The 25480-nt window shown below is 46.1% G+C and overlaps 2 protein-coding genes and 1 long non-coding RNA gene across 3 annotated transcripts; all 3 read left to right on the top strand.

Annotated features, from left to right (window-relative positions):
• The first annotated feature begins 658 nt into the window (after positions 1-658).
• LOC139366683 (uncharacterized) lies at positions 659-16065 on the top strand. Its single transcript, XR_011626790.1, has 4 exons — positions 659-813; positions 2839-2965; positions 14969-15088; positions 15699-16065. It is a non-coding gene; the product is annotated as an uncharacterized lncRNA (long non-coding RNA).
• A 3573-nt stretch (positions 16066-19638) lies between these two features.
• LOC139366797 (histone-lysine N-methyltransferase EZH2-like) lies at positions 19639-20384 on the top strand. The gene is made up of 3 exons (XM_071104502.1): positions 19639-19907; positions 20032-20139; positions 20283-20384. The coding sequence occupies exons 1-3, from the start codon at positions 19875-19877 to the stop codon at positions 20382-20384; spliced, it is 243 nt and encodes an 80-aa protein (XP_070960603.1). The 5' UTR covers positions 19639-19874.
• Positions 20385-20508: 124 nt separating this feature from the next.
• LOC139366796 (histone-lysine N-methyltransferase EZH2-like) lies at positions 20509-21781 on the top strand. Its single transcript, XM_071104501.1, has 6 exons — positions 20509-20512; positions 20712-20822; positions 20915-21093; positions 21195-21290; positions 21427-21545; positions 21745-21781. Exons 1-6 carry the CDS (start codon positions 20509-20511, stop codon positions 21779-21781), a joined length of 546 nt encoding a protein of 181 aa, XP_070960602.1.
• The last annotated feature ends 3699 nt before the right edge of the window (positions 21782-25480 follow it).

Here is a 25480-nt window from a genome sequence, read left to right as displayed (position 1 = left end):
TATATTTACTATATAAACGGTTGTCTACAATATAAAACACATCCACCGTTGAGTAAATTGCTTTGATTTGTGTATAACGGTTTAGCTACCAATATTTAGGCTACTCATGTCTACTGAAATTATACATGGCTAATTGTCTCATTGATTATTAAATATGGTATTATTACCTTAATCTACTGGGGAGTCGTAACTGTAAATAGTTGCACGTCAACGTGGTACCAGGGGCGACTGTAAACACCTCGCATATACACATTTGTATCATTGAAAACATAATGCTATAAAAGAAAACCGAGAGAACAAAAGGAACTTGTATACATGTACCCCAATCCGGGCCCCCCAACGTAGCGCTGTCCAATACTGACCAGCTCCCCGATTCAATCAGACCTATCGTGATGCATCGCAGTGAGAAGCCTGAATACCCGCTGCGGTGATTGGTCCATATGTTTGGCGCGCGTGGACGCTACTGTTGTTGGAGTGGGCGACGAATGTTGAGCGATAGACGGAGAGATGTTTGAATAGTGAGCCAGGTCGTTAAGCGGAAAAACATTGCAATTGTGAAAAACTGTTCAATAAAATAGTATATTTACCATAAATCCGTGTTATTTCCACTGGCAAAGAGAAGCGCCCGGTTTTGTGTAGCTAGAGCTGGAAGGCGACTCCGGGGTTTCAAGTGATCACCACCAGCCCCTTCTCTCTCTGCTAACGAGCTAGCCAACAAAACAGTAGTAATTCCGATCAACGAAATATTATTTCTCGGTGTGTGTCCAGTTGATCCCGAGTCACTACATTGAATGAGGACCGACCCCTCTGCAGGTAGGATACGCTGTCAAAATATACAATTGTTTCACAACGTTAGTTTCCTCTGTCTTGGTCGCTAGTTCGCTTGCTGGCCAACCAGCTAGGTAGGATACTACTGTTCGTTGACACCTCTCTGGACTTGCCTGATCTGGCAGTTATCAGACATAAAGCAAAACAGTTAGCCAGTCAATGTGGAAATATGATAGTTGTGCCAATTAACTCGGGTGTTTTTGTCTGCTGTGGACGGGTTTTCCTACCATGTTTCCGCATTGACTCATGCCTGGCAACGTTTAACTTTATTGAACTTTGTAGCCATTCAAGCCTTAAGGTTACTCAGTTTCCGTCATGTCAAGGCATACATTCACAAGAATCAGAATTATTTGGTAGGATGGGTTGAAATGCACTTAGCTAGCTTCATATGAATTGGCAAGTTTGCTTGATACTAGCTACGTTGAAAATTACTGTTAGCTACAATTCTGTCAAATTGTCACATTTGACATGACAGCGATTGATTTGGCGATGGCAATGACATCAAAGCGGTTTGATGAACAAAAAAACAAACAACTAGAGACTGTTGAGAGGGTTTTGACTCGGTGTTAACTACGACCGGAAGTTACTTTTTAGTAGCAGGTTAGGAGAATTTACGCAGCGGGTTACTAGTAGGAGATTTAGTGGTCTTGCACTAGTGTATTACAGCATTACCTTATACGATTGTTAATTGTACCCTCCGTCTTCGTCTTAATATTGAGACCTTCATCGAACTTCTGAACGTGTTTGTATCGAACTGTTAAACACAGAAAGATTCGAGTAGCGCCGCAGTCCAGCGGCTTAAAAAGTTTGACCTATAGCCTAAAGGTCGCCTGTTCGAATCCGGACCTGGTGTTTGGGAAATTGATCTGGCAACTGTAGGGCTGCTGGGTTCACTTCCTCCTCACAACAATCCCCGTTGCTCTCCATCCAGGGGTGCTGCACTGCAGCTCGACCCTGTGTTCCTCTCAACCTCATGTCTGTATGAGATGTGCTGTCTGTGTTGAGAAATGACAGCAGAATACGTTGTTTGTGTTTCCTGTAACTATGGTCAAAGTAAAGTTATATTGTGTAAATGTACTGCGAGTCATTCTCTGCTTAGAGAAACCCTAGACATCAGTATCCAGTGTGGTGCCTGGTGGTGTGTGATGACAGGTTTCCATGGCAGCCTGTAGAGTGTATGTGTCCTCAAGGAAGAAGACCTGATTGGATTAGACCAGGCCCACCCAGGCTGGTCAGATATGACAATGTCAGGGCAGATAAACAAATGGAGAGACTAGTTCCTCTACCCAGAGCAAACGGCAGTATTCTTTCTAGTAGTGTGTCATCAGTACGTGGTTTTGACCAATCAGACAGCAGTCTTCAAGCAGACACATGATTTCTGCAGCTTGTGAATTTGGGCCATCTTCAACATCCATTTCATTTCCATGTTATTATGGAGGCTGCAGTACTGTGTTTGGCACTGAGCCTGTGATGGAAGCCAAAGACTGATTTTGTGATTTCTGTTTTACCCCCAAGTAAAGGCACAATAAAGCTTTTGAATGTGAATTAGAGACATGAAACAGGAAGTTTAGTTTGGGGTGTTTCCCCATCTTTGAACTGGTCTGGCGTTGAATTTCTCAGTGCGTCTGTAGAACAGGTGTAGAGAGATGGGAATGGAAACTAGAATGACCGTTCATGACTCTGGAAATAGACTCCGCCCCTTATCAACATGTACAATGACGAACAATGGTGTCCAAAGTTCCGTTGTGTTTTTAAAAAATAAATAAAAATCTCAGCCCTTAATGCGGAAGCATAGGTCTTTGCCTTTTCTCCTGTACAGTGCATGATTGTAAAGGCCTGTGTTCCAGGCTGACCATGGTGCTGACAGGGAAGCGGTTTGTGAAGGGACCAGTGGGTTGGGGGAGGAGGGTGAAGTGTGAGTACATGAGGCTACGCTTCAGACGGGCCGACGAGGTCAAGGTACACACAGACACACAGAGAGAGGGTTCTGACAGTACGTTTTCTCCTCAGAGTATGTTTAACTCTAACCGTCAGAGGATCTTGGAGCGTACAGACATCCTGAATGCTGAGTAGAAGTCCAGGAGGATCCAGCCCCTTCACATCATGACATCCGTTAGCTCCTTACGAGGGACCAGAGGTCAGCGTGCACTTCACACACGCACCCAGCCAAAGATATTGTAAATCCATGTTTTACATGCTAACAGATGTCCATTTTTTAAAAAACATCCGTTTATTGTTTTTCACCATGTTTCACCTTTTATAGTTATTCACCAGTGTGACTTGTCTGAGTTCTCTAATGTGTATATTGTCTCCTACAGTGGACAGTGGTTTCTCTGAGTTCTCTGTGTATATTGTCTCCTACAGTGCACGGTGGACAGTGGTTTCTCTGAGTTCTCTAATGTGTATATTGTCTCCTACAGTGCACGGTGGACAGTGGTTTCTCTGAGTTCTCTGTGTATATTGTCTCCTACAGTGCACGGTGGACAGTGGTTTCTCTGAGTTCTCTAATGTGTATATTGTCTCCTACAGTGCACGGTGGACAGTGGTTTCTCTGAGTTCTCTAATGTGTATATTGTCTCATACAGTGGACAGTGGTTTCTCTGAGTTCTCTGTGTATATTGTCTCCTACAGTGCACGGTGGACAGTGGTTTCTCTGAGTTCTCTGTGTATATTGTCTCCTACAGTGCACGGTGGACAGTGGTTTCTCTGAGTTCTCTGTGTATATTGTCTCCTACAGTGCACGGTGGACAGTGGTTTCTCTGAGTTCTCTGTGTATATTGTCTCCTACAGTGCACGGTGGACAGTGGTTTCTCTGAATTCTCTAATGTGTATATTGTCTCCTACAGTGGACAGTGGTTTCTCTGAGTTCTCTGTGTATATTGTCTCCTACAGTGCACGGTGGACAGTGGTTTCTCTGAGTTCTCTGTGTATATTGTCTCCTACAGTGCACGGTGGACAGTGGTTTCTCTGAGTTCTCTAATGTGTATATTGTCTCCTACAGTGGACAGTGGTTTCTCTGAGTTCTCTGTGTATATTGTCTCCTACAGTGCACGGTGGACAGTGGTTTCTCTGAGTTCTCTAATGTGTATATTGTCTCCTACAGTGGACAGTGGTTTCTCTGAGTTCTCTGTGTATATTGTCTCCTACAGTGTACAGTGGTTTCTCTGAGTTCTCTAATGTGTATATTGTCTCCTACAGTGGACAGTGGTTTCTCTGAGTTCTCTAATGTGTATATTGTCTCCTACAGTGGACAGTGGTTTCTCTGAGTTCTCTAATGTGTATATTGTCTCCTACAGTGGACAGTGGTTTCTCTGAGTTCTCTGTGTATATTGTCTCCTACAGTGCACGGTGGACAGTGGTTTCTCTGAGTTCTCTGTGTATATTGTCTCCTACAGTGCACGGTGGACAGTGGTTTCTCTGAGTTCTCTAATGTGTATATTGTCTCCTACAGTGGACAGTGGTTTCTCTGAGTTCTCTGTGTATATTGTCTCATACAGTGGACAGTGGTTTCTCTGAGTTCTCTGTGTATATTGTCTCCTACAGTGCACGGTGGACAGTGGTTTCTCTGAATTCTCTGTGTATATTGTCTCCTACAGTGCACGGTGGACAGTGGTTTCTCTGAGTTCTCTAATGTGTATATTGTCTCCTACAGTGCACGGTGGACAGTGGTTTCTCTGAGTTCTCTAATGTGTATATTGTCTCCTACAGTGGACAGTGGTTTCTCTGAGTTCTCTGTGTATATTGTCTCCTACAGTGCACGGTGGACAGTGGTTTCTCTGAGTTCTCTGTGTATATTGTCTCCTACAGTGCACGGTGGACAGTGGTTTCTCTGAGTTCTCTGTGTATATTGTCTCCTACAGTGCACGGTGGACAGTGGTTTCTCTGAATTCTCTGTGTATATTGTCTCCTACAGTGGACAGTGGTTTCTCTGAGTTCTCTGTGTATATTGTCTCCTACAGTGTACAGTGGTTTCTCTGAGTTCTCTAATGTGTATATTGTCTCCTACAGTGGACAGTGGTTTCTCTGAGTTCTCTAATGTGTATATTGTCTCCTACAGTGGACAGTGGTTTCTCTGAGTTCTCTAATGTGTATATTGTCTCCTACAGTGGACAGTGGTTTCTCTGAGTTCTCTAATGTGTATATTGTCTCCTACAGTGGACAGTGGTTTCTCTGAGTTCTCTGTGTATATTGTCTCCTACAGTGCACGGTGGACAGTGGTTTCTCTGAGTTCTCTGTGTATATTGTCTCCTACAGTGCACGGTGGACAGTGGTTTCTCTGAGTTCTCTAATGTGTATATTGTCTCCTACAGTGGACAGTGGTTTCTCTGAGTTCTCTGTGTATATTGTCTCATACAGTGCACGGTGGACAGTGGCTTCTCTGAATTCTCTGTGTATATTGTCTCCTACAGTGCACGGTGGACAGTGGTTTCTCTGAGTTCTCTAATGTGTATATTGTCTCCTACAGTGCACGGTGGACAGTGGTTTCTCTGAGTTCTCTAATGTGTATATTGTCTCCTACAGTGCACGGTGGACAGTGGTTTCTCTGAGTTCTCTGTGTATATTGTCTCCTACAGTGCACGGTGGACAGTGGTTTCTCTGAGTTCTCTAATGTGTATATTGTCTCCTACAGTGCACGGTGGACAGTGGTTTCTCTGAGTTCTCTAATGTGTATATTGTCTCATACAGTGGACAGTGGTTTCTCTGAGTTCTCTGTGTATATTGTCTCCTACAGTGCACGGTGGACAGTGGTTTCTCTGAGTTCTCTGTGTATATTGTCTCCTACAGTGCACGGTGGACAGTGGTTTCTCTGAGTTCTCTAATGTGTATATTGTCTCCTACAGTGCACGGTGGACAGTGGTTTCTCTGAGTTCTCTGTGTATATTGTCTCCTACAGTGCACGGTGGACAGTGGTTTCTCTGAATTCTCTAATGTGTATATTGTCTCCTACAGTGGACAGTGGTTTCTCTGAGTTCTCTGTGTATATTGTCTCCTACAGTGCACGGTGGACAGTGGTTTCTCTGAGTTCTCTGTGTATATTGTCTCCTACAGTGCACGGTGGACAGTGGTTTCTCTGAGTTCTCTAATGTGTATATTGTCTCCTACAGTGGACAGTGGTTTCTCTGAGTTCTCTGTGTATATTGTCTCCTACAGTGCACGGTGGACAGTGGTTTCTCTGAGTTCTCTAATGTGTATATTGTCTCCTACAGTGGACAGTGGTTTCTCTGAGTTCTCTGTGTATATTGTCTCCTACAGTGTACAGTGGTTTCTCTGAGTTCTCTAATGTGTATATTGTCTCCTACAGTGGACAGTGGTTTCTCTGAGTTCTCTAATGTGTATATTGTCTCCTACAGTGGACAGTGGTTTCTCTGAGTTCTCTAATGTGTATATTGTCTCCTACAGTGGACAGTGGTTTCTCTGAGTTCTCTGTGTATATTGTCTCCTACAGTGCACGGTGGACAGTGGTTTCTCTGAGTTCTCTGTGTATATTGTCTCCTACAGTGCACGGTGGACAGTGGTTTCTCTGAGTTCTCTAATGTGTATATTGTCTCCTACAGTGGACAGTGGTTTCTCTGAGTTCTCTGTGTATATTGTCTCATACAGTGGACAGTGGTTTCTCTGAGTTCTCTGTGTATATTGTCTCCTACAGTGCACGGTGGACAGTGGTTTCTCTGAATTCTCTGTGTATATTGTCTCCTACAGTGCACGGTGGACAGTGGTTTCTCTGAGTTCTCTAATGTGTATATTGTCTCCTACAGTGCACGGTGGACAGTGGTTTCTCTGAGTTCTCTAATGTGTATATTGTCTCCTACAGTGGACAGTGGTTTCTCTGAGTTCTCTGTGTATATTGTCTCCTACAGTGCACGGTGGACAGTGGTTTCTCTGAGTTCTCTGTGTATATTGTCTCCTACAGTGCACGGTGGACAGTGGTTTCTCTGAGTTCTCTGTGTATATTGTCTCCTACAGTGCACGGTGGACAGTGGTTTCTCTGAATTCTCTGTGTATATTGTCTCCTACAGTGGACAGTGGTTTCTCTGAGTTCTCTGTGTATATTGTCTCCTACAGTGTACAGTGGTTTCTCTGAGTTCTCTAATGTGTATATTGTCTCCTACAGTGGACAGTGGTTTCTCTGAGTTCTCTAATGTGTATATTGTCTCCTACAGTGGACAGTGGTTTCTCTGAGTTCTCTAATGTGTATATTGTCTCCTACAGTGCACGGTGGACAGTGGTTTCTCTGAGTTCTCTGTGTATATTGTCTCCTACAGTGCACGGTGGACAGTGGTTTCTCTGAGTTCTCTAATGTGTATATTGTCTCCTACAGTGGACAGTGGTTTCTCTGAGTTCTCTGTGTATATTGTCTCATACAGTGCACGGTGGACAGTGGCTTCTCTGAATTCTCTGTGTATATTGTCTCCTACAGTGCACGGTGGACAGTGGTTTCTCTGAGTTCTCTAATGTGTATATTGTCTCCTACAGTGCACGGTGGACAGTGGTTTCTCTGAGTTCTCTGTGTATATTGTCTCCTACAGTGCACGGTGGACAGTGGTTTCTCTGAGTTCTCTGTGTATATTGTCTCCTACAGTGCACGGTGGACAGTGGTTTCTCTGAGTTCTCTGTGTATATTGTCTCCTACAGTGCACGGTGGACAGTGGTTTCTCTGAGTTCTCTGTGTATATTGTCTCCTACAGTGCACGGTGGACAGTGGTTTCTCTGAGTTCTCTAATGTGTATATTGTCTCCTACAGTGCACGGTGGACAGTGGTTTCTCTGAGTTCTCTGTGTATATTGTCTCCTACAGTGGACAGTGGTTTCTCTGAGTTCTCGGTGTATATTGTCTCCTACAGTGCACGGTGGACAGTGGTTTCTCTGAGTTCTCTGTGTATATTGTCTCCTACAGTGCACGGTGGACAGTGGTTTCTCTGAGTTCTCTGTGTATATTGTCTCCTACAGTGCACGGTGGACAGTGGTTTCTCTGAGTTCTCTGTGTATATTGTCTCCTACAGTGCACGGTGGACAGTGGTTTCTCTGAATTCTCTAATGTGTATATTGTCTCCTACAGTGGACAGTGGTTTCTCTGAGTTCTCTGTGTATATTGTCTCCTACAGTGCACGGTGGACAGTGGTTTCTCTGAGTTCTCTGTGTATATTGTCTCCTACAGTGCACGGTGGACAGTGGTTTCTCTGAGTTCTCTAATGTGTATATTGTCTCCTACAGTGGACAGTGGTTTCTCTGAGTTCTCTGTGTATATTGTCTCCTACAGTGCACGGTGGACAGTGGTTTCTCTGAATTCTCTGTGTATATTGTCTCCTACAGTGGACAGTGGTTTCTCTGAGTTCTCTGTGTATATTGTCTCCTACAGTGTACAGTGGTTTCTCTGAGTTCTCTAATGTGTATATTGTCTCCTACAGTGGACAGTGGTTTCTCTGAGTTCTCTAATGTGTATATTGTCTCCTACAGTGGACAGTGGTTTCTCTGAGTTCTCTAATGTGTATATTGTCTCCTACAGTGGACAGTGGTTTCTCTGAGTTCTCTGTGTATATTGTCTCCTACAGTGCACGGTGGACAGTGGTTTCTCTGAGTTCTCTGTGTATATTGTCTCCAACAGTGCACGGTGGACAGTGGTTTCTCTGAGTTCTCTAATGTGTATATTGTCTCCTACAGTGGACAGTGGTTTCTCTGAGTTCTCTGTGTATATTGTCTCCTACAGTGCACGGTGGACAGTGGTTTCTCTGAATTATCTGTGTATATTGTCTCCTACAGTGCACGGTGGACAGTGGTTTCTCTGAGTTCTCTAATGTGTATATTGTCTCCTACAGTGGACAGTGGTTTCTCTGAGTTCTCTGTGTATATTGTCTCATACAGTGCACGGTGGACAGTGGCTTCTCTGAATTCTCTGTGTATATTGTCTCCTACAGTGCACGGTGGACAGTGGTTTCTCTGAGTTCTCTAATGTGTATATTGTCTCCTACAGTGCACGGTGGACAGTGGTTTCTCTGAGTTCTCTGTGTATATTGTCTCCTACAGTGCACGGTGGACAGTGGTTTCTCTGAGTTCTCTGTGTATATTGTCTCCTACAGTGCACGGTGGACAGTGGTTTCTCTGAGTTCTCTGTGTATATTGTCTCCTACAGTGCACGGTGGACAGTGGTTTCTCTGAGTTCTCTAATGTGTATATTGTCTCCTACAGTGCACGGTGGACAGTGGTTTCTCTGAGTTCTCTGTGTATATTGTCTCCTACAGTGCACGGTGGACAGTGGTTTCTCTGAGTTCTCTAATGTGTATATTGTCTCCTACAGTGCACGGTGGACAGTGGTTTCTCTGAGTTCTCTGTGTATATTGTCTCAGTACAGTGGACAGTGGTTTCTCTGAGTTCTCTAATGTGTATATTGTCTCCTACAGTGGACAGTGGTTTCTCTGAGTTCTCTAATGTGTATATTGTCTCCTACAGTGGACAGTGGTTTCTCTGAGTTCTCTAATGTGTATATTGTCTCCTACAGTGGACAGTGGTTTCTCTGAGTTCTCTGTGTATATTGTCTCCTACAGTGCACGGTGGACAGTGGTTTCTCTGAGTTCTCTGTGTATATTGTCTCCTACAGTGCACGGTGGACAGTGGTTTCTCTGAGTTCTCTGTGTATATTGTCTCCTACAGTGGACAGTGGTTTCTCTGAGTTCTCTGTGTATATTGTCTCCTACAGTGTACAGTGGTTTCTCTGAGTTCTCTAATGTGTATATTGTCTCCTACAGTGGACAGTGGTTTCTCTGAGTTCTCTAATGTGTATATTGTCTCCTACAGTGGACAGTGGTTTCTCTGAGTTCTCTAATGTGTATATTGTCTCCTACAGTGCACGGTGGACAGTGGTTTCTCTGAGTTCTCTGTGTATATTGTCTCCTACAGTGCACGGTGGACAGTGGTTTCTCTGAGTTCTCTAATGTGTATATTGTCTCCTACAGTGGACAGTGGTTTCTCTGAGTTCTCTGTGTATATTGTCTCATACAGTGCACGGTGGACAGTGGCTTCTCTGAATTCTCTGTGTATATTGTCTCCTACAGTGCACGGTGGACAGTGGTTTCTCTGAGTTCTCTAATGTGTATATTGTCTCCTACAGTGCACGGTGGACAGTGGTTTCTCTGAGTTCTCTGTGTATATTGTCTCCTACAGTGCACGGTGGACAGTGGTTTCTCTGAGTTCTCTGTGTATATTGTCTCCTACAGTGCACGGTGGACAGTGGTTTCTCTGAGTTCTCTGTGTATATTGTCTCCTACAGTGCACGGTGGACAGTGGTTTCTCTGAGTTCTCTGTGTATATTGTCTCCTACAGTGCACGGTGGACAGTGGTTTCTCTGAGTTCTCTAATGTGTATATTGTCTCCTACAGTGCACGGTGGACAGTGGTTTCTCTGAGTTCTCTGTGTATATTGTCTCCTACAGTGGACAGTGGTTTCTCTGAGTTCTCGGTGTATATTGTCTCCTACAGTGCACGGTGGACAGTGGTTTCTCTGAGTTCTCTGTGTATATTGTCTCCTACAGTGCACGGTGGACAGTGGTTTCTCTGAGTTCTCTGTGTATATTGTCTCCTACAGTGCACGGTGGACAGTGGTTTCTCTGAGTTCTCTGTGTATATTGTCTCCTACAGTGCACGGTGGACAGTGGTTTCTCTGAATTCTCTAATGTGTATATTGTCTCCTACAGTGGACAGTGGTTTCTCTGAGTTCTCTGTGTATATTGTCTCCTACAGTGCACGGTGGACAGTGGTTTCTCTGAGTTCTCTGTGTATATTGTCTCCTACAGTGCACGGTGGACAGTGGTTTCTCTGAGTTCTCTAATGTGTATATTGTCTCCTACAGTGGACAGTGGTTTCTCTGAGTTCTCTGTGTATATTGTCTCCTACAGTGCACGGTGGACAGTGGTTTCTCTGAATTCTCTGTGTATATTGTCTCCTACAGTGGACAGTGGTTTCTCTGAGTTCTCTGTGTATATTGTCTCCTACAGTGTACAGTGGTTTCTCTGAGTTCTCTAATGTGTATATTGTCTCCTACAGTGGACAGTGGTTTCTCTGAGTTCTCTAATGTGTATATTGTCTCCTACAGTGGACAGTGGTTTCTCTGAGTTCTCTAATGTGTATATTGTCTCCTACAGTGGACAGTGGTTTCTCTGAGTTCTCTGTGTATATTGTCTCCTACAGTGCACGGTGGACAGTGGTTTCTCTGAGTTCTCTGTGTATATTGTCTCCAACAGTGCACGGTGGACAGTGGTTTCTCTGAGTTCTCTAATGTGTATATTGTCTCCTACAGTGGACAGTGGTTTCTCTGAGTTCTCTGTGTATATTGTCTCCTACAGTGCACGGTGGACAGTGGTTTCTCTGAATTATCTGTGTATGTTGTCTCCTACAGTGCACGGTGGACAGTGGTTTCTCTGAGTTCTCTAATGTGTATATTGTCTCCTACAGTGGACAGTGGTTTCTCTGAGTTCTCTGTGTATATTGTCTCATACAGTGCACGGTGGACAGTGGCTTCTCTGAATTCTCTGTGTATATTGTCTCCTACAGTGCACGGTGGACAGTGGTTTCTCTGAGTTCTCTAATGTGTATATTGTCTCCTACAGTGCACGGTGGACAGTGGTTTCTCTGAGTTCTCTGTGTATATTGTCTCCTACAGTGCACGGTGGACAGTGGTTTCTCTGAGTTCTCTGTGTATATTGTCTCCTACAGTGCACGGTGGACAGTGGTTTCTCTGAGTTCTCTGTGTATATTGTCTCCTACAGTGCACGGTGGACAGTGGTTTCTCTGAGTTCTCTAATGTGTATATTGTCTCCTACAGTGCACGGTGGACAGTGGTTTCTCTGAGTTCTCTGTGTATATTGTCTCCTACAGTGCACGGTGGACAGTGGTTTCTCTGAGTTCTCTAATGTGTATATTGTCTCCTACAGTGCACGGTGGACAGTGGTTTCTCTGAGTTCTCTAATGTGTATATTGTCTCATACAGTGGACAGTGGTTTCTCTGAGTTCTCTGTGTATATTGTCTCCTACAGTGCACGGTGGACAGTGGTTTCTCTGAGTTCTCTGTGTATATTGTCTCCTACAGTGCACGGTGGACAGTGGTTTCTCTGAGTTCTCTGTGTATATTGTCTCCTACAGTGCACGGTGGACAGTGGTTTCTCTGAGTTCTCTGTGTATATTGTCTCCTACAGTGCACGGTGGACAGTGGTTTCTCTGAATTCTCTAATGTGTATATTGTCTCCTACAGTGGACAGTGGTTTCTCTGAGTTCTCTGTGTATATTGTCTCCTACAGTGCACGGTGGACAGTGGTTTCTCTGAGTTCTCTGTGTATATTGTCTCCTACAGTGCACGGTGGACAGTGGTTTCTCTGAAATGTGTATATTGTCTCCTACAGTGGACAGTGGTTTCTCTGAGTTCTCTGTGTATATTGTCTCCTACAGTGCACGACAGTGGTTTCTCTGAATTCTCTGTGTATATTGTCTCCTACAGTGGACAGTGGTTTCTCTGAGTTCTCTGTGTATATTGTCTCCTACAGTGTACAGTGGTTTCTCTGAGTTCTCTAATGTGTATATTGTCTCCTACAGTGGACAGTGGTTTCTCTGAGTTCTCTAATGTGTATATTGTCTCCTACAGTGGACAGTGGTTTCTCTGAGTTCTCTAATGTGTATATTGTCTCCTACAGTGCACGGTGGACAGTGGTTTCTCTGAATTCTCTAATGTGTATATTGTCTCCTACAGTGGACAGTGGTTTCTCTGAGTTCTCTGTGTATATTGTCTCCTACAGTGCACGGTGGACAGTGGTTTCTCTGAGCTCTCTGTGTATATTGTCTCCTACAGTGCACGGTGGACAGTGGTTTCTCTGAGTTCTCTAATGTGTATATTGTCTCCTACAGTGGACAGTGGTTTCTCTGAGTTCTCTGTGTATATTGTCTCATACAGTGCACGGTGGACAGTGGTTTCTCTGAATTCTCTGTGTATATTGTCTCCTACAGTGCACGGTGGACAGTGGTTTCTCTGAGTTCTCTAATGTGTATATTGTCTCCTACAGTGCACGGTGGACAGTGGTTTCTCTGAGTTCTCTAATGTGTATATTGTCTCCTACAGTGGACAGTGGTTTCTCTGAGTTCTCTGTGTATATTGTCTCATACAGTGGACAGTGGTTTCTATGAGTTCTCTGTGTATATTGTCTCCTACAGTGCACGGTGGACAGTGGTTTCTCTGAGTTCTCTGTGTATATTGTCTCCTACAGTGCACGGTGGACAGTGGTTTCTCTGAGTTCTCTGTGTATATTGTCTCCTACAGTGCACGGTGGACAGTGGTTTCTCTGAGTTCTCTGCGTATATTGTCTCCTACAGTGGACAGTGGTTTCTCTGAGTTCTCTGTGTATATTGTCTCCTACAGTGCACGGTGGACAGTGGTTTCTCTGAGTTCTCTGTGTATATTGTCTCATACAGTGGACAGTGGTTTCTCTGAGTTCTCTGTGTATATTGTCTCCTACAGTGCACAGTGGACAGTGGTTTCTCTGAGTTCTCTGTGTATATTGTCTCCTACAGTGCACGGTGGACAGTGGTTTCTCTGAGTTCTCTGTGTATATTGTCTCCTACAGTGCACGGTGGACAGTGGTTTCTCTGAGTTCTCTAATGTGTATATTGTCTCCTACAGTGCACGGTGGACAGTGGTTTCTCTGAGTTCTCTGTGTATATTGTCTCCTACAGTGCACGGTGGACAGTGGTTTCTCTGAGTTCTCTAATGTGTATATTGTCTCCTACAGTGCACGGTGGACAGTGGTTTCTCTGAGTTCTCTAATGTGTATATTGTCTCATACAGTGGACAGTGGTTTCTCTGAGTTCTCTGTGTATATTGTCTCCTACAGTGCACGGTGGACAGTGGTTTCTCTGAGTTCTCTGTGTATATTGTCTCCTACAGTGCACGGTGGACAGTGGTTTCTCTGAGTTCTCTGTGTATATTGTCTCCTACAGTGCACGGTGGACAGTGGTTTCTCTGAGTTCTCTGTGTATATTGTCTCCTACAGTGCACGGTGGACAGTGGTTTCTCTGAATTCTCTAATGTGTATATTGTCTCCTACAGTGGACAGTGGTTTCTCTGAGTTCTCTGTGTATATTGTCTCCTACAGTGCACGGTGGACAGTGGTTTCTCTGAGTTCTCTGTGTATATTGTCTCCTACAGTGCACGGTGGACAGTGGTTTCTCTGAGTTCTCTAATGTGTATATTGTCTCCTACAGTGGACAGTGGTTTCTCTGAGTTCTCTGTGTATATTGTCTCCTACAGTGCACGGTGGACAGTGGTTTCTCTGAATTCTCTGTGTATATTGTCTCCTACAGTGGACAGTGGTTTCTCTGAGTTCTCTGTGTATATTGTCTCCTACAGTGTACAGTGGTTTCTCTGAGTTCTCTAATGTGTATATTGTCTCCTACAGTGGACAGTGGTTTCTCTGAGTTCTCTAATGTGTATATTGTCTCCTACAGTGGACAGTGGTTTCTCTGAGTTCTCTAATGTGTATATTGTCTCCTACAGTGCACGGTGGACAGTGGTTTCTCTGAATTCTCTAATGTGTATATTGTCTCCTACAGTGGACAGTGGTTTCTCTGAGTTCTCTGTGTATATTGTCTCCTACAGTGCACGGTGGACAGTGGTTTCTCTGAGCTCTCTGTGTATATTGTCTCCTACAGTGCACGGTGGACAGTGGTTTCTCTGAGTTCTCTAATGTGTATATTGTCTCCTACAGTGGACAGTGGTTTCTCTGAGTTCTCTGTGTATATTGTCTCATACAGTGGACAGTGGTTTCTATGAGTTCTCTGTGTATATTGTCTCCTACAGTGCACGGTGGACAGTGGTTTCTCTGAGTTCTCTGTGTATATTGTCTCCTACAGTGCACGGTGGACAGTGGTTTCTCTGAGTTCTCTGCGTATATTGTCTCCTACAGTGGACAGTGGTTTCTCTGAGTTCTCTGTGTATATTGTCTCCTACAGTGCACGGTGGACAGTGGTTTCTCTGAGTTCTCTGTGTATATTGTCTCCTACAGTGCACGGTGGACAGTGGTTTCTCTGAGTTCTCTGTGTATATTGTCTCCTACAGTGCACGGTGGACAGTGGTTTCTCTGAGTTCTCTGTGTATATTGTCTCCTACAGTGCACGGTGGACAGTGGTTTCTCTGAGTTCTCCAAACAGGTGATCCCTCTGAAGACGCTCAACGCCGTGACCTCTGTACCTGTCATGTACTCCTGGTCCCTGCTACAGCAGAACTTCATGGTAAACATAAAAACACACAAACTGTTCCATACTAAGCTTGTTCTGACAGGTGTGTGTGTGTGTGTGTCAGTAGGCCAGGTGTGTGTGTGTCAGTAGGCCAGGTGTGTGTGTCAGTAGGCCAGGTGTGTGTGTGTGTCAGTAGGCCAGGTGTGTGTGTGTCAGTAGGCCAGGTGTGTGTGTGTCAGTAGGCCAGGTGTGTGTGTGTCAGTAGGCCAGGTGTGTGTGTGTCAGTAGGCCAGGTGTGTGTGTGTCAGTAGGCCAGGTGTGTGTGTCAGTAGGCCAGGTGTGTGTGTGTCAGTAGGCCAGGTGTGTGTGTGTGTGTGTGTCAGTAGGCCAGGTGTGTGTGTGTGTGTCAGTAGGCCAGGTGTGTGTGTGTGTGTGTCAGTAGGCCAGGTGTGTGTGTGTGTGTGTCAGTAGGCCAGGTGTGTGTGTGTCAGTAGGCCAGGTGTGTGTGTGTCAGTAGGCCAGGTGTGTGTGTCAGTAGGCCAGGTGTGTGTGTGTGTGTGTGTGTGTGTGTGTGTGTGTGTGTGTGTGTGTGTGTGTGTGTGTGTGTGTGTGTGTGTGTCAGTAGACCAGGTGTGCCTATTGACACACCTGGCCTGCCTTGTAGGTAGAAGATGAGACGGTTCTCCACAACATCCATTACATGGGAGACGAGATTCTGGGCCAAGACGGAACCTTCATAGAGGAGCTCATCAAGAACTACGACGGCAGAGTTCACAGAGACCGGGGTAAGACACTGTTTTATACTATCACGTTTTGATTTGATGTGGTGTCATGTTTAATGACTGAACGTGTCTGATTCCAGAGTGCGGATTCATTAACGATGAGATCTTTGTGGAGCTGGTGGGGGCCCTGACCCAGTACAGTGACAACGAGGAGGATTTTGATGAAGACGAGCAGGAGTTGAAGATTGAGCTGTGTGAGAGGAAGGACCACATGGTTGAGGATCCCCACCAGGAATCCCTGATCAACACTGAAAGTAAGGCTGACTGCCTCTGCTATTATCCAACCAAGAATAGAAATTAGGCTTATCCCAAAACTATTCCCTCTCCCCTTTATCTCACCTAGTTCCCTTCCCTAGGTCCTCTCAGGTCTTGATCTCTGCTTACCCTCCTGTGTCCTGTGTGGGCTGACGCAGTGACTGTTTTTTAGGAAGTTGTGTGTGTGTGTAAACCCCTATGTGTTCTCTGCTTGCCGGCCAAGGCAGCAGTGACAGTTCCAAGAAGTTTCTGTCTGATAAGATCTTTGAGGCCATTTCCTCCATGTTCCCTGATAAGGGCTCCGTAGAGGAACTCAAAGAGAAGTAAGTACTCCTGTGTGTGTCAGTAGTGCATATTTCTGTTTTGTCTGTACTATAATGAGGTGTGTGTTATCAGGTACAAGGAGCTGACAGAGCCCCAGTTGCCGGGTGCATTGCCTCCAGAGTGTACTCCTAACATGGACGGTCCTAACGCTCGCTCCGTTCAGAGAGAACACAGTCTACACTCCTTCCACACACTGTTCTGCCGACGCCGCTTCAAATACGACTGCTTCCTGCACAGTGAGTGTACGGACACTCTTTCTCTCTCCTCATTTAGACTGTTCTACCAACGCTGCTTCCTGCACAGTGAGTGTACGGACACTCTTTCTCTCTCCTCATTTAGACTGTTCTACCAACGCTGCTTCCTGCACAGTGAGTGTACAGATTCTCTTTCTCTCTCCCCATTTAGACTGTTCTACCAACGCTGCTTCCTGCACAGTGAGTGTACAGATTCTCTTTCTCTCTCCTCATTTAGACTGTTCTACCAACGCTGCTTCCTGCACAGTGAGTGTACAGATTCTCTTTCTCTCTCCTCATTTAGACTGTTCTACCAACGCTGCTTCCTGCACAGTGAGTGTATGGACACTCTTTCTCTCTCCTCATTTAGACTGTTCTACCAACGCTGCTTCCTGCACAGTGAGTGTACAGATTCTCTTTCTCTCTCCTCATTTAGACTGTTCTACCAACGCTGCTTCCTGCACAGTGAGTGTATGGACACTCTTTCTCTCTCCTCATTTAGACTGTTCTACCAACGCTGCTTCCTGCACCGTGAGTGTACAGATTCTCTTTCTCTCTCCTCATTTAGACTGTTCTACCAACGCTGCTTCCTGCACAGTGAGTGTACAGACACTCTTTCTCTCTCCTCATTTAGACTGTTCTACCAACGCTGCTTCCTGCACAGTGAGTGTACAGACACTCTTTCTCTCTCCTCATTTAGACTGTTCTACCAACGCTGCTTCCTGCACCGTGAGTGTACGGACACTCTTTCTCTCTCCTCATTTAGACTGTTCTACCAACGCTGCTTCCTGCACAGTGAGTGTACAGATTCTCTTTCTCTCTCCTCATTTAGACTGTTCTACCAACGCTGCTTCCTGCACAGTGAGTGTACGGACACTCTTTCTCTCTCCTCATTTAGACTGTTCTACCAACGCTGCTTCCTGCACAGTGAGTGTACGGACACTCTTTCTCTCTCCTCATTTAGACTGTTCTACCAACGCTGCTTCCTGCACAGTGAGTGTACAGATTCTCTTTCTCTCTCCTCATTTAGACTGTTCTACCAACGCTGCTTCCTGCACCGTGAGTGTACAGATTCTCTTTCTCTCTCCTCATTTAGACTGTTCTACCAACGCTGCTTCCTGCACAGTGAGTGTACAGATTCTCTTTCTCTCTCCTCATTTAGACTGTTCTACCAACGCTGCTTCCTGCACCGTGAGTGTACAGATTCTCTTTCTCTCTCCTCATTTAGACTGTTCTACCAACGCTGCTTCCTGCACAGTGAGTGTACGGACACTCTTTCTCTCTCCTCATTTAGACTGTTCTACCAACGCTGCTTCCTGCACAGTGAGTGTACAGATTCTCTTTCTCTCTCCTCATTTAGACTGTTCTACCAACGCTGCTTCCTGCACAGTGAGTGTACGGACACTCTTTCTCTCTCCTCATTTAGACTGTTCTACCAACGCTGCTTCCTGCACAGTGAGTGTACAGATTCTCTTTCTCTCTCCTCATTTAGACTGTTCTACCAACGCTGCTTCCTGCACCGTGAGTGTACAGATTCTCTTTCTCTCTCCTCATTTAGACTGTTCTACCAACGCTGCTTCCTGCACAGTGAGTGTACGGACACTCTTTCTCTCTCCTCATTTAGACTGTTCTACCAACGCTGCTTCCTGCACAGTGAGTGTACAGACACTCTTTCTCTCTCCTCATTTAGACTGTTCTACCAACGCTGCTTCCTGCACAGTGAGTGTACAGATTCTCTTTCTCTCTCCTCATTTAGACTGTTCTACCAACGCTGCTTCCTGCACAGTGAGTGTACGGACACTCTTTCTCTCTCCTCATTTAGACTGTTCTACCAACGCTGCTTCCTGCACAGTGAGTGTACAGATTCTCTTTCTCTCTCCTCATTTAGACTGTTCTACCAACGCTGCTTCCTGCACAGTGAGTGTACAGATTCTCTTTCTCTCTCCTCATTTAGACTGTTCTACCAACGCTGCTTCCTGCACAGTGAGTGTACGGACACTCTTTCTCTCTCCTCATTTAGACTGTTCTACCAACGCTGCTTCCTGCACCGTGAGTGTACAGATTCTCTTTCTCTCTCCTCATTTAGACTGTTCTACCAACGCTGCTTCCTGCACAGTGAGTGTATGGACACTCTTTCTCTCTCCTCATTTAGACTGTTCTACCAACGCTGCTTCCTGCACAGTGAGTGTACAGATTCTCTTTCTCTCTCCTCATTTAGACTGTTCTACCAACGCTGCTTCCTGCACAGTGAGTGTACAGACACTCTTTCTCTCTCCTCATTTAGACTGTTCTACCAACGCTGCTTCCTGCACAGTGAGTGTACAGACACTCTTTCTCTCTCCTCATTTAGACTGTTCTACCAACGCTGCTTCCTGCACAGTGAGTGTACAGACACTCTTTCTCTCTCCTCATTTAGACTGTTCTACCAACGCTGCTTCCTGCACCGTGAGTGTACAGATTCTCTTTCTCTCTCCTCATTTAGACTGTTCTACCAACGCTGCTTCCTGCACAGTGAGTGTACAGATTCTCTTTCTCTCTCCTCATTTAGACTGTTCTACCAACGCTGCTTCCTGCACAGTGAGTGTACAGATTCTCTTTCTCTCTCCTCATTTAGACTGTTCTACCAACGCTGCTTCCTGCACAGTGAGTGTACAGACACTCTTTCTCTCTCCTCATTTAGACTGTTCTACCAACGCTGCTTCCTGCACAGTGAGTGTACAGACACTCTTTCTCTCTCCTCATTTAGACTGTTCTACCAACGCTGCTTCCTGCACAGTGAGTGTACAGATTCTCTTTCTCTCTCCTCATTTAGACTGTCCTGCTCTACCCCTCTCTGACCTCACTGTGACCACTCATCTCTCTCCAGCCTTCCATGCCACTCCTAACACCTATAAGTGTAAAAACATGGAGAATCTGGTGGACAGTAAACCCTGTGGTAACGAGTACTATATGTACCTGGTGCAGGCAAGTCTACACACACACACACACACACACACACACACACACACACACACACACACACAGAGAGACACACCTCCAGTTCTGATTGATGTCCTGTGGTGGTTGTCTAGGATGGTTTGATGAGGGAGTACGCTGACGGCATGGCAAACGAGAGGTCCAAGACTCCTTCCAAACGCCCCATGATCCGTCGCCGGGGACGACCCAGCGGCAACAGCCGGCCCAGCACACCAACAGTCTCCACGGATACCAAAGACACGGACAGTGAGCAGGAGGGGGAAGACGACGATGATGATGATAAGGACACCACCAGCAGCTCAGGTACGCACCACCACCCATACACACACGCTAACACACACCAACACACACCAACCATTACCTTGTGTGTGTTCTAGAGGGTAACTCACAGACTCCAGTGAAGTTGAAGCTGACGTGTGATCCTCAGGTTGTTGATTGGAGCGCTGCCGAGGCTTCACTCTTTAGGGTTCTCATCGGAACCTACTATGACTACTGCCCTATAGCACGACTCCTAGGAACCAAGACCTGCAGACAGGTGTGTATCTATCACCAGGGCACCTATGCTGAGAGTCATTTTCTCTGTCTTTCACATTTCTTACAATTTTTTCCCCCTTTGAACTCATAACGTTGTGGTCTAACTCTGCAGGTTGTATATTGTCTAGTAATGTGTGTCTCTAGGTGTACGAGTTCCGTGTAAAGGAGTCTAGTATCATCGCTCGCACCCCGGCCGAGAACGAAGACACGCCCCCTCGCAAGAAGAAGCGGAAACACCACAGGTGAGCCTCGCCCAAAATATAGACTGACTGCACTAATGGGGTGACTGAGAACAGTACAGTCGGAGGATCTGGTTGTCAACTTTCATGGAAAATACATACTAACTTACTGGTGGTGGTGTTTTCAGGTTATGGGTCACTTACTGCAGGACGATCCAGCTGAAGAAAGGTTACTATTGTCTCCATCTCTCCTAGCATTGGAACCTTCACAATACTCTGTTAGCTTGCGGCTACACACAAACTTTGAATGTGTTGTGGTCAATGTGACGCGTTTATGACTCATTTATTTTTTGTTGCAAGTTGCTGACCTGTGCTTGACCCCCTCCCCCTGTAGATGGCTCGTCCAACCAGCCATGTGACCACCCCCGCCAGCCCTGTGACTCCTCCTGCCCCTGCGTCACCGCTCAGAACTTCTGTGAGAAATTCTGCCAGTGCAGCTCAGAGTGTGAGGACATTTTAAATACTTTATTTCCATACAATATTACATTGCAGATGACCGGTTTCTGTGACACACTCACTCTGTCTGTGTGTGTGTAGGTCAGAACTGTTTCCCAGGATGCAGGTGTAAGGCCCAGTGCAACACCAAGCAGTGTGCGTGTTACCTGGCGGTCAGGGAGTGTGACCCTGACCTGTGTCTGACCTGCGGAGCCGCTGAACACTGGGACAGCAAGAACGTCTCCTGTAAATACTGCTCCATACAGAGGGGGGCCAAGAAGGTAAAACACACTCACAGTATGGATCGCATCGTCCAGCTGTACAGGATTTTTCCTTTGTTGGTTTGGTATCTGTTGCTCACTATTTTGTCCCCACCTCTCAGCACCTACTCTTAGCGCCATCTGACGTCGCAGGCTGGGGCATCTTCATCAAAGAGCCAGTTCAGAAGAATGAGTTCATCTCTGAGTACTGTGGAGAGGTGAGGCTCAACTCTGTCTGGGTGATGGGTTTTGCCTGCATGTATGTGATGTACAAACCTGTGGAAAATAATTGTGTTCTGTTTGTTGATCCTGTGTGTGTGTGTGTGTTTCTCTCTCTCTCTCCCCTCCTTGTAGATAATCTCCCAAGATGAGGCTGATCGCAGAGGGAAGGTCTATGACAAATACATGTGTAGCTTCTTGTTCAACCTCAACCACACACACACACACACACACACACACACACACACACAAAAGTAATGAAATAACGTTTTTGTTAAGTGGGAGGGCAAGCTAACCCCCCCCTCCCCTTCCCCAGACTTTGTAGTGGATGCTACTAGGAAGGGAAACAAGATTAGTTTCGCCAACCATTCCGTCCATCCCAACTGCTATGCAAAAGGTCAGACGGCCCCTAAAACACTTTGATTAGTTGATTTTGTGTGAATGTTTCCCCAGGGGTCAAGATGAGAAAGTCTCCTACAGCCGTGTTTAAACCACCAGATGTATATCAGCTGATCCAGCCAGTCTGGTGTATATAACTTAATACACCTGCAGATGGGACCAACAGACATAACACTCTGACACAAACTCTGTGTTGTGCTGACAGTCTCCTCTCTCTGCAGTGATGATGGTGAATGGGGACCACAGGATAGGGATCTTCGCTAAGAGAACCATCCAGACTGGAGAGGAGCTCTTCTTTGACTACAGGTCAGTATATCAGGGTTACTGACCAAGCCTGTCTGCAGCCTGGCGGCCGGGTCAACAGGGTTACTGACCAGCCAGTCTGCAGCCTAGAGGCCGGGTCAACAGGGTTACTGACCAGCCTGTCTGCAGCCTAGAGGCCGGGTCAACAGGGTTACTGACCAGCCTGTCTGCAGCCTGGCGGCCGGGTCAACAGGGTTACTGACCAGCCTGTCTGCAGCCTGGCGGCCGGGTCAACAGGGTTACTGACCAGCCTGTCTGCAGCCTAGAGGCCGGGTCAACAGGGTTACTGACCAGCCAGTCTGCAGCCTGGCGGCCGGGTCAACAGGGTTACTGACCAGCCAGTCTGCAGCCTGGCGGCCGGGTCAACAGGGTTACTGACCAGCCTGTCTGCAGCCTGGCGGCCGGGTCAACAGGGTTATTGACCAGCCAGTCTGCAGCCTAGCGGCCGGATCAACAGGATTACTGACCAGCCAGTCTGCAGCCTGGCGGCCGGGTCAACAGGGTTACTGACCAGCCTGTCTGCAGCCTGGCGGCCGGGTCAACAGGGTTATTGACCAGCCAGTCTGCAGCCTAGCGGCCGGATCAACAGGATTACTGACCAGCCAGTCTGCAGCCTAGCGGCCGGGTCAACAGGATTACTGACCAGCCAGTCTGCAGCCTGGCGGCCGGGTCAACAGGATTACTGACCAGCCAGTCTGCAGCCTGGCGGCCGGGTCAACAGGATTACTGACCAGCCAGTCTGCAGCCTGGCGGCCGGGTCAACAGGGTTACTGACCAGCCTGTCTGCAGCCTGGCGGCCGGGTCAACAGGGTTACTGACCAGCCAGTCTGCGGCCGGGTCAACAGGGTTACTGACCAGACAGTCTGCGGCCTGGCGGCCGGGTCAACAGGGTTACTGACCAGCCAGTCTGCGGCCTAGCGGCCAGGTCAACAGGGTTACTGACCAGCCTGTCTGCAGCCTGGCGGCCGGGTCAACAGGGTTATTGACCAGCCAGTCTGCGGCCGGGTCAACAGGGTTACTGACCAGCCAGTCTGCGGCCTAGCGGCCAGGTCAACAGGGTTACTGACCAGCCAGTCTGCGGCCTAGCGGCCGGGTCAACAGGGTTACTGACCAGCCAGTCTGCGGCCTAGCGGCCAGGTCAACAGGGTTACTGACCAGCCAGTCTGCGGCCTAGCGGCCGGGTCAACAGGGTTACTGACCAGCCAGTTGATTGATTGATTGATTGATTGGGGGGAAAAAAGTAATTTTAATGAATTTAAGAATGACGCTGAAATGTGGAAAAAGTCAAGGGGTCTGCATATTTTCAACTGGAAACCGACAGTGCATTCGGGTCTCTGTCGCAGCGACATCATGAACATTCTGTCGTCCGACATCATACGTGTCATCGTTATGAAGAAGTGTAAACACAAAACAACAGACTCTGCATGACTTCATTAGCCTGGTGTTCCAAATAGCATACTTGCTCTATTTCAGGGGTATTCATCTCTTACCCTACAAGGTCCGGAACCTTCTGGGTTTCTGTTCTACCTGATAATTAATTGCGCACACCTGGTCTCCTAGGTGGAAATCAGTCCCTTTTATTAGTGGTCCAGAGTTGAGTTTGAAGTCCTTTTGAAACAACGTTTTGGTTTGTTGTTAGCTCGTTAATGACCCGAGGTATAGCTGACAGTTGGGCAGGCATTCCTGTACGACAGCTTTTCAAGCGACAAAAGCCCACAGCAAGGTTAATTTCAACACCCTGAGCTCAAAATGCCCTTTCAATGCCAGGATTTTAGTTTTTTTTATAAAAAGTATAAGTTGCTGTATCGCCCAGTAAGTATTCTAACATGTGAGAGAATTGATCAGTGATAGTGTGTGAATACGAGACTAGTTTTAATCTAAATGTATATCTATTTTTTTATTCATTGAGGAACAACATTATTTACAAGGTAATGGCGAGCTGACAGAAGAGACAAGGAAACTGACCGTCTTCAGACATTTCCTCCAGATTACAAATGAAGTGTTTTTAACCATCAACACTTGTCGCATTATGTCTACTGACATGATGTTAGAGTAACTGTAAACCGACTTTTATACGTACGCGTACACTCACACACTTTGTGGTTGGTTTGACATCTCTAGCTAACTGGTCATGTTTCTCTCTCAGGTACAGTCAGGCTGATGCTCTGAAGTACGTCGGCATCGAGCGGGAGTCAGAGATACCATGATCCTCTCTTCTACCTCTGGATCAACACAAAGGCTGTACACACACACACACACACTCTTCAGGAAACGCAAACGACTCTTTGTCAGAATCCTGGGATGCTTCAAGAATTCTGGAAAGTCTCTTTTTCTCACTTTGAATCATTTTTCTCCCAACAAATCTTCCAGTTCTCTGGGATTTGTGAGCCTCTTGGTAACTATGGTCACTAGAACGTCCTTCCTGTTTACAGCTAACAAACATTAACAGGTGTTAATAAATCCACTGACTGGTTCTCTTTAGCTCTGTGATACTTTTTTTTATACTTGAGGTCAATCCAAATGAATGCACACATTATTGACTTTGAAATCACAACTGGTTGTAAATCTTTTACTGGGACCAAAAATCATTTTTTCCCGGGCCTGGCATTAGCCCCTGACCACCAGCTAGACTAAATGTGGATTCAAAAAGATCTCCGTGACTTGTCATTTCCCCACTCCCTTAGCCAGTGTTCAAACCTTGGTCTCAGACCCCACAGACACACACTGGAGTGCCAGAACACTGTTTTGAGTCTATAGCCTGATATTGGAGGTCAAATCAAATTTTATTGGTCACATACACATGGTTAGCAGATTGTAATGGTCACATACACATGGTTAGCAGATGTTATTGGTCACATACACATGGTTAGCAGATTGTAATGGTCACATACACATGGTTAGCAGATGTTATTGGTCACATACACATGGTTAGCAGATGTTAATGGTCACATACACATGGTTAGCAGATGTAATTGGTCACATGCACATGGTTAGCAGATGTTAATGGTCACATACATGCACATGGTTAGCAGATGTTATTGGTCACATGCACATGGTTAGCAGATGTTAATGGTCACATGCACATGGTTAGCAGATGTTATTGGTCACATGCACATGGTTAGCAGATGTCAATGTGAGTGTAGCGAAATGCTTGTGCTTCTAGTTCCCGACAGTGCAGTAATATCTAACAACTAATCTAACAATTCCCATCAACTACCTTATACACACATCTAAAGGGATGGAATAAGAATATGTACATATAAATATTTGGATGAGAAATCAAAATACTGCATAGTTTCCTAAGGACTCAAGACGACCATCTATGTCGGCGCCATCTGAGCTTGGTGACGGTGAAAGGATGAGTGATGACGAGCAGAACTACCTGTGTAGTTCTGTGACTACATCTGGTTTATTCCAAAAATCTGTCTGTTTCACTTGTTTCAATGTTTTGATGATGATAATGACCACCTGAGGGATGCTATGATGT

Source organism: Oncorhynchus clarkii, chromosome 15, assembly GCF_045791955.1.
Source record: "Oncorhynchus clarkii lewisi isolate Uvic-CL-2024 chromosome 15, UVic_Ocla_1.0, whole genome shotgun sequence".
Taxonomy (NCBI): Eukaryota; Metazoa; Chordata; class Actinopteri; order Salmoniformes; family Salmonidae; genus Oncorhynchus; species Oncorhynchus clarkii.
This window is presented reverse-complemented; position numbering and strand designations above follow the sequence as displayed.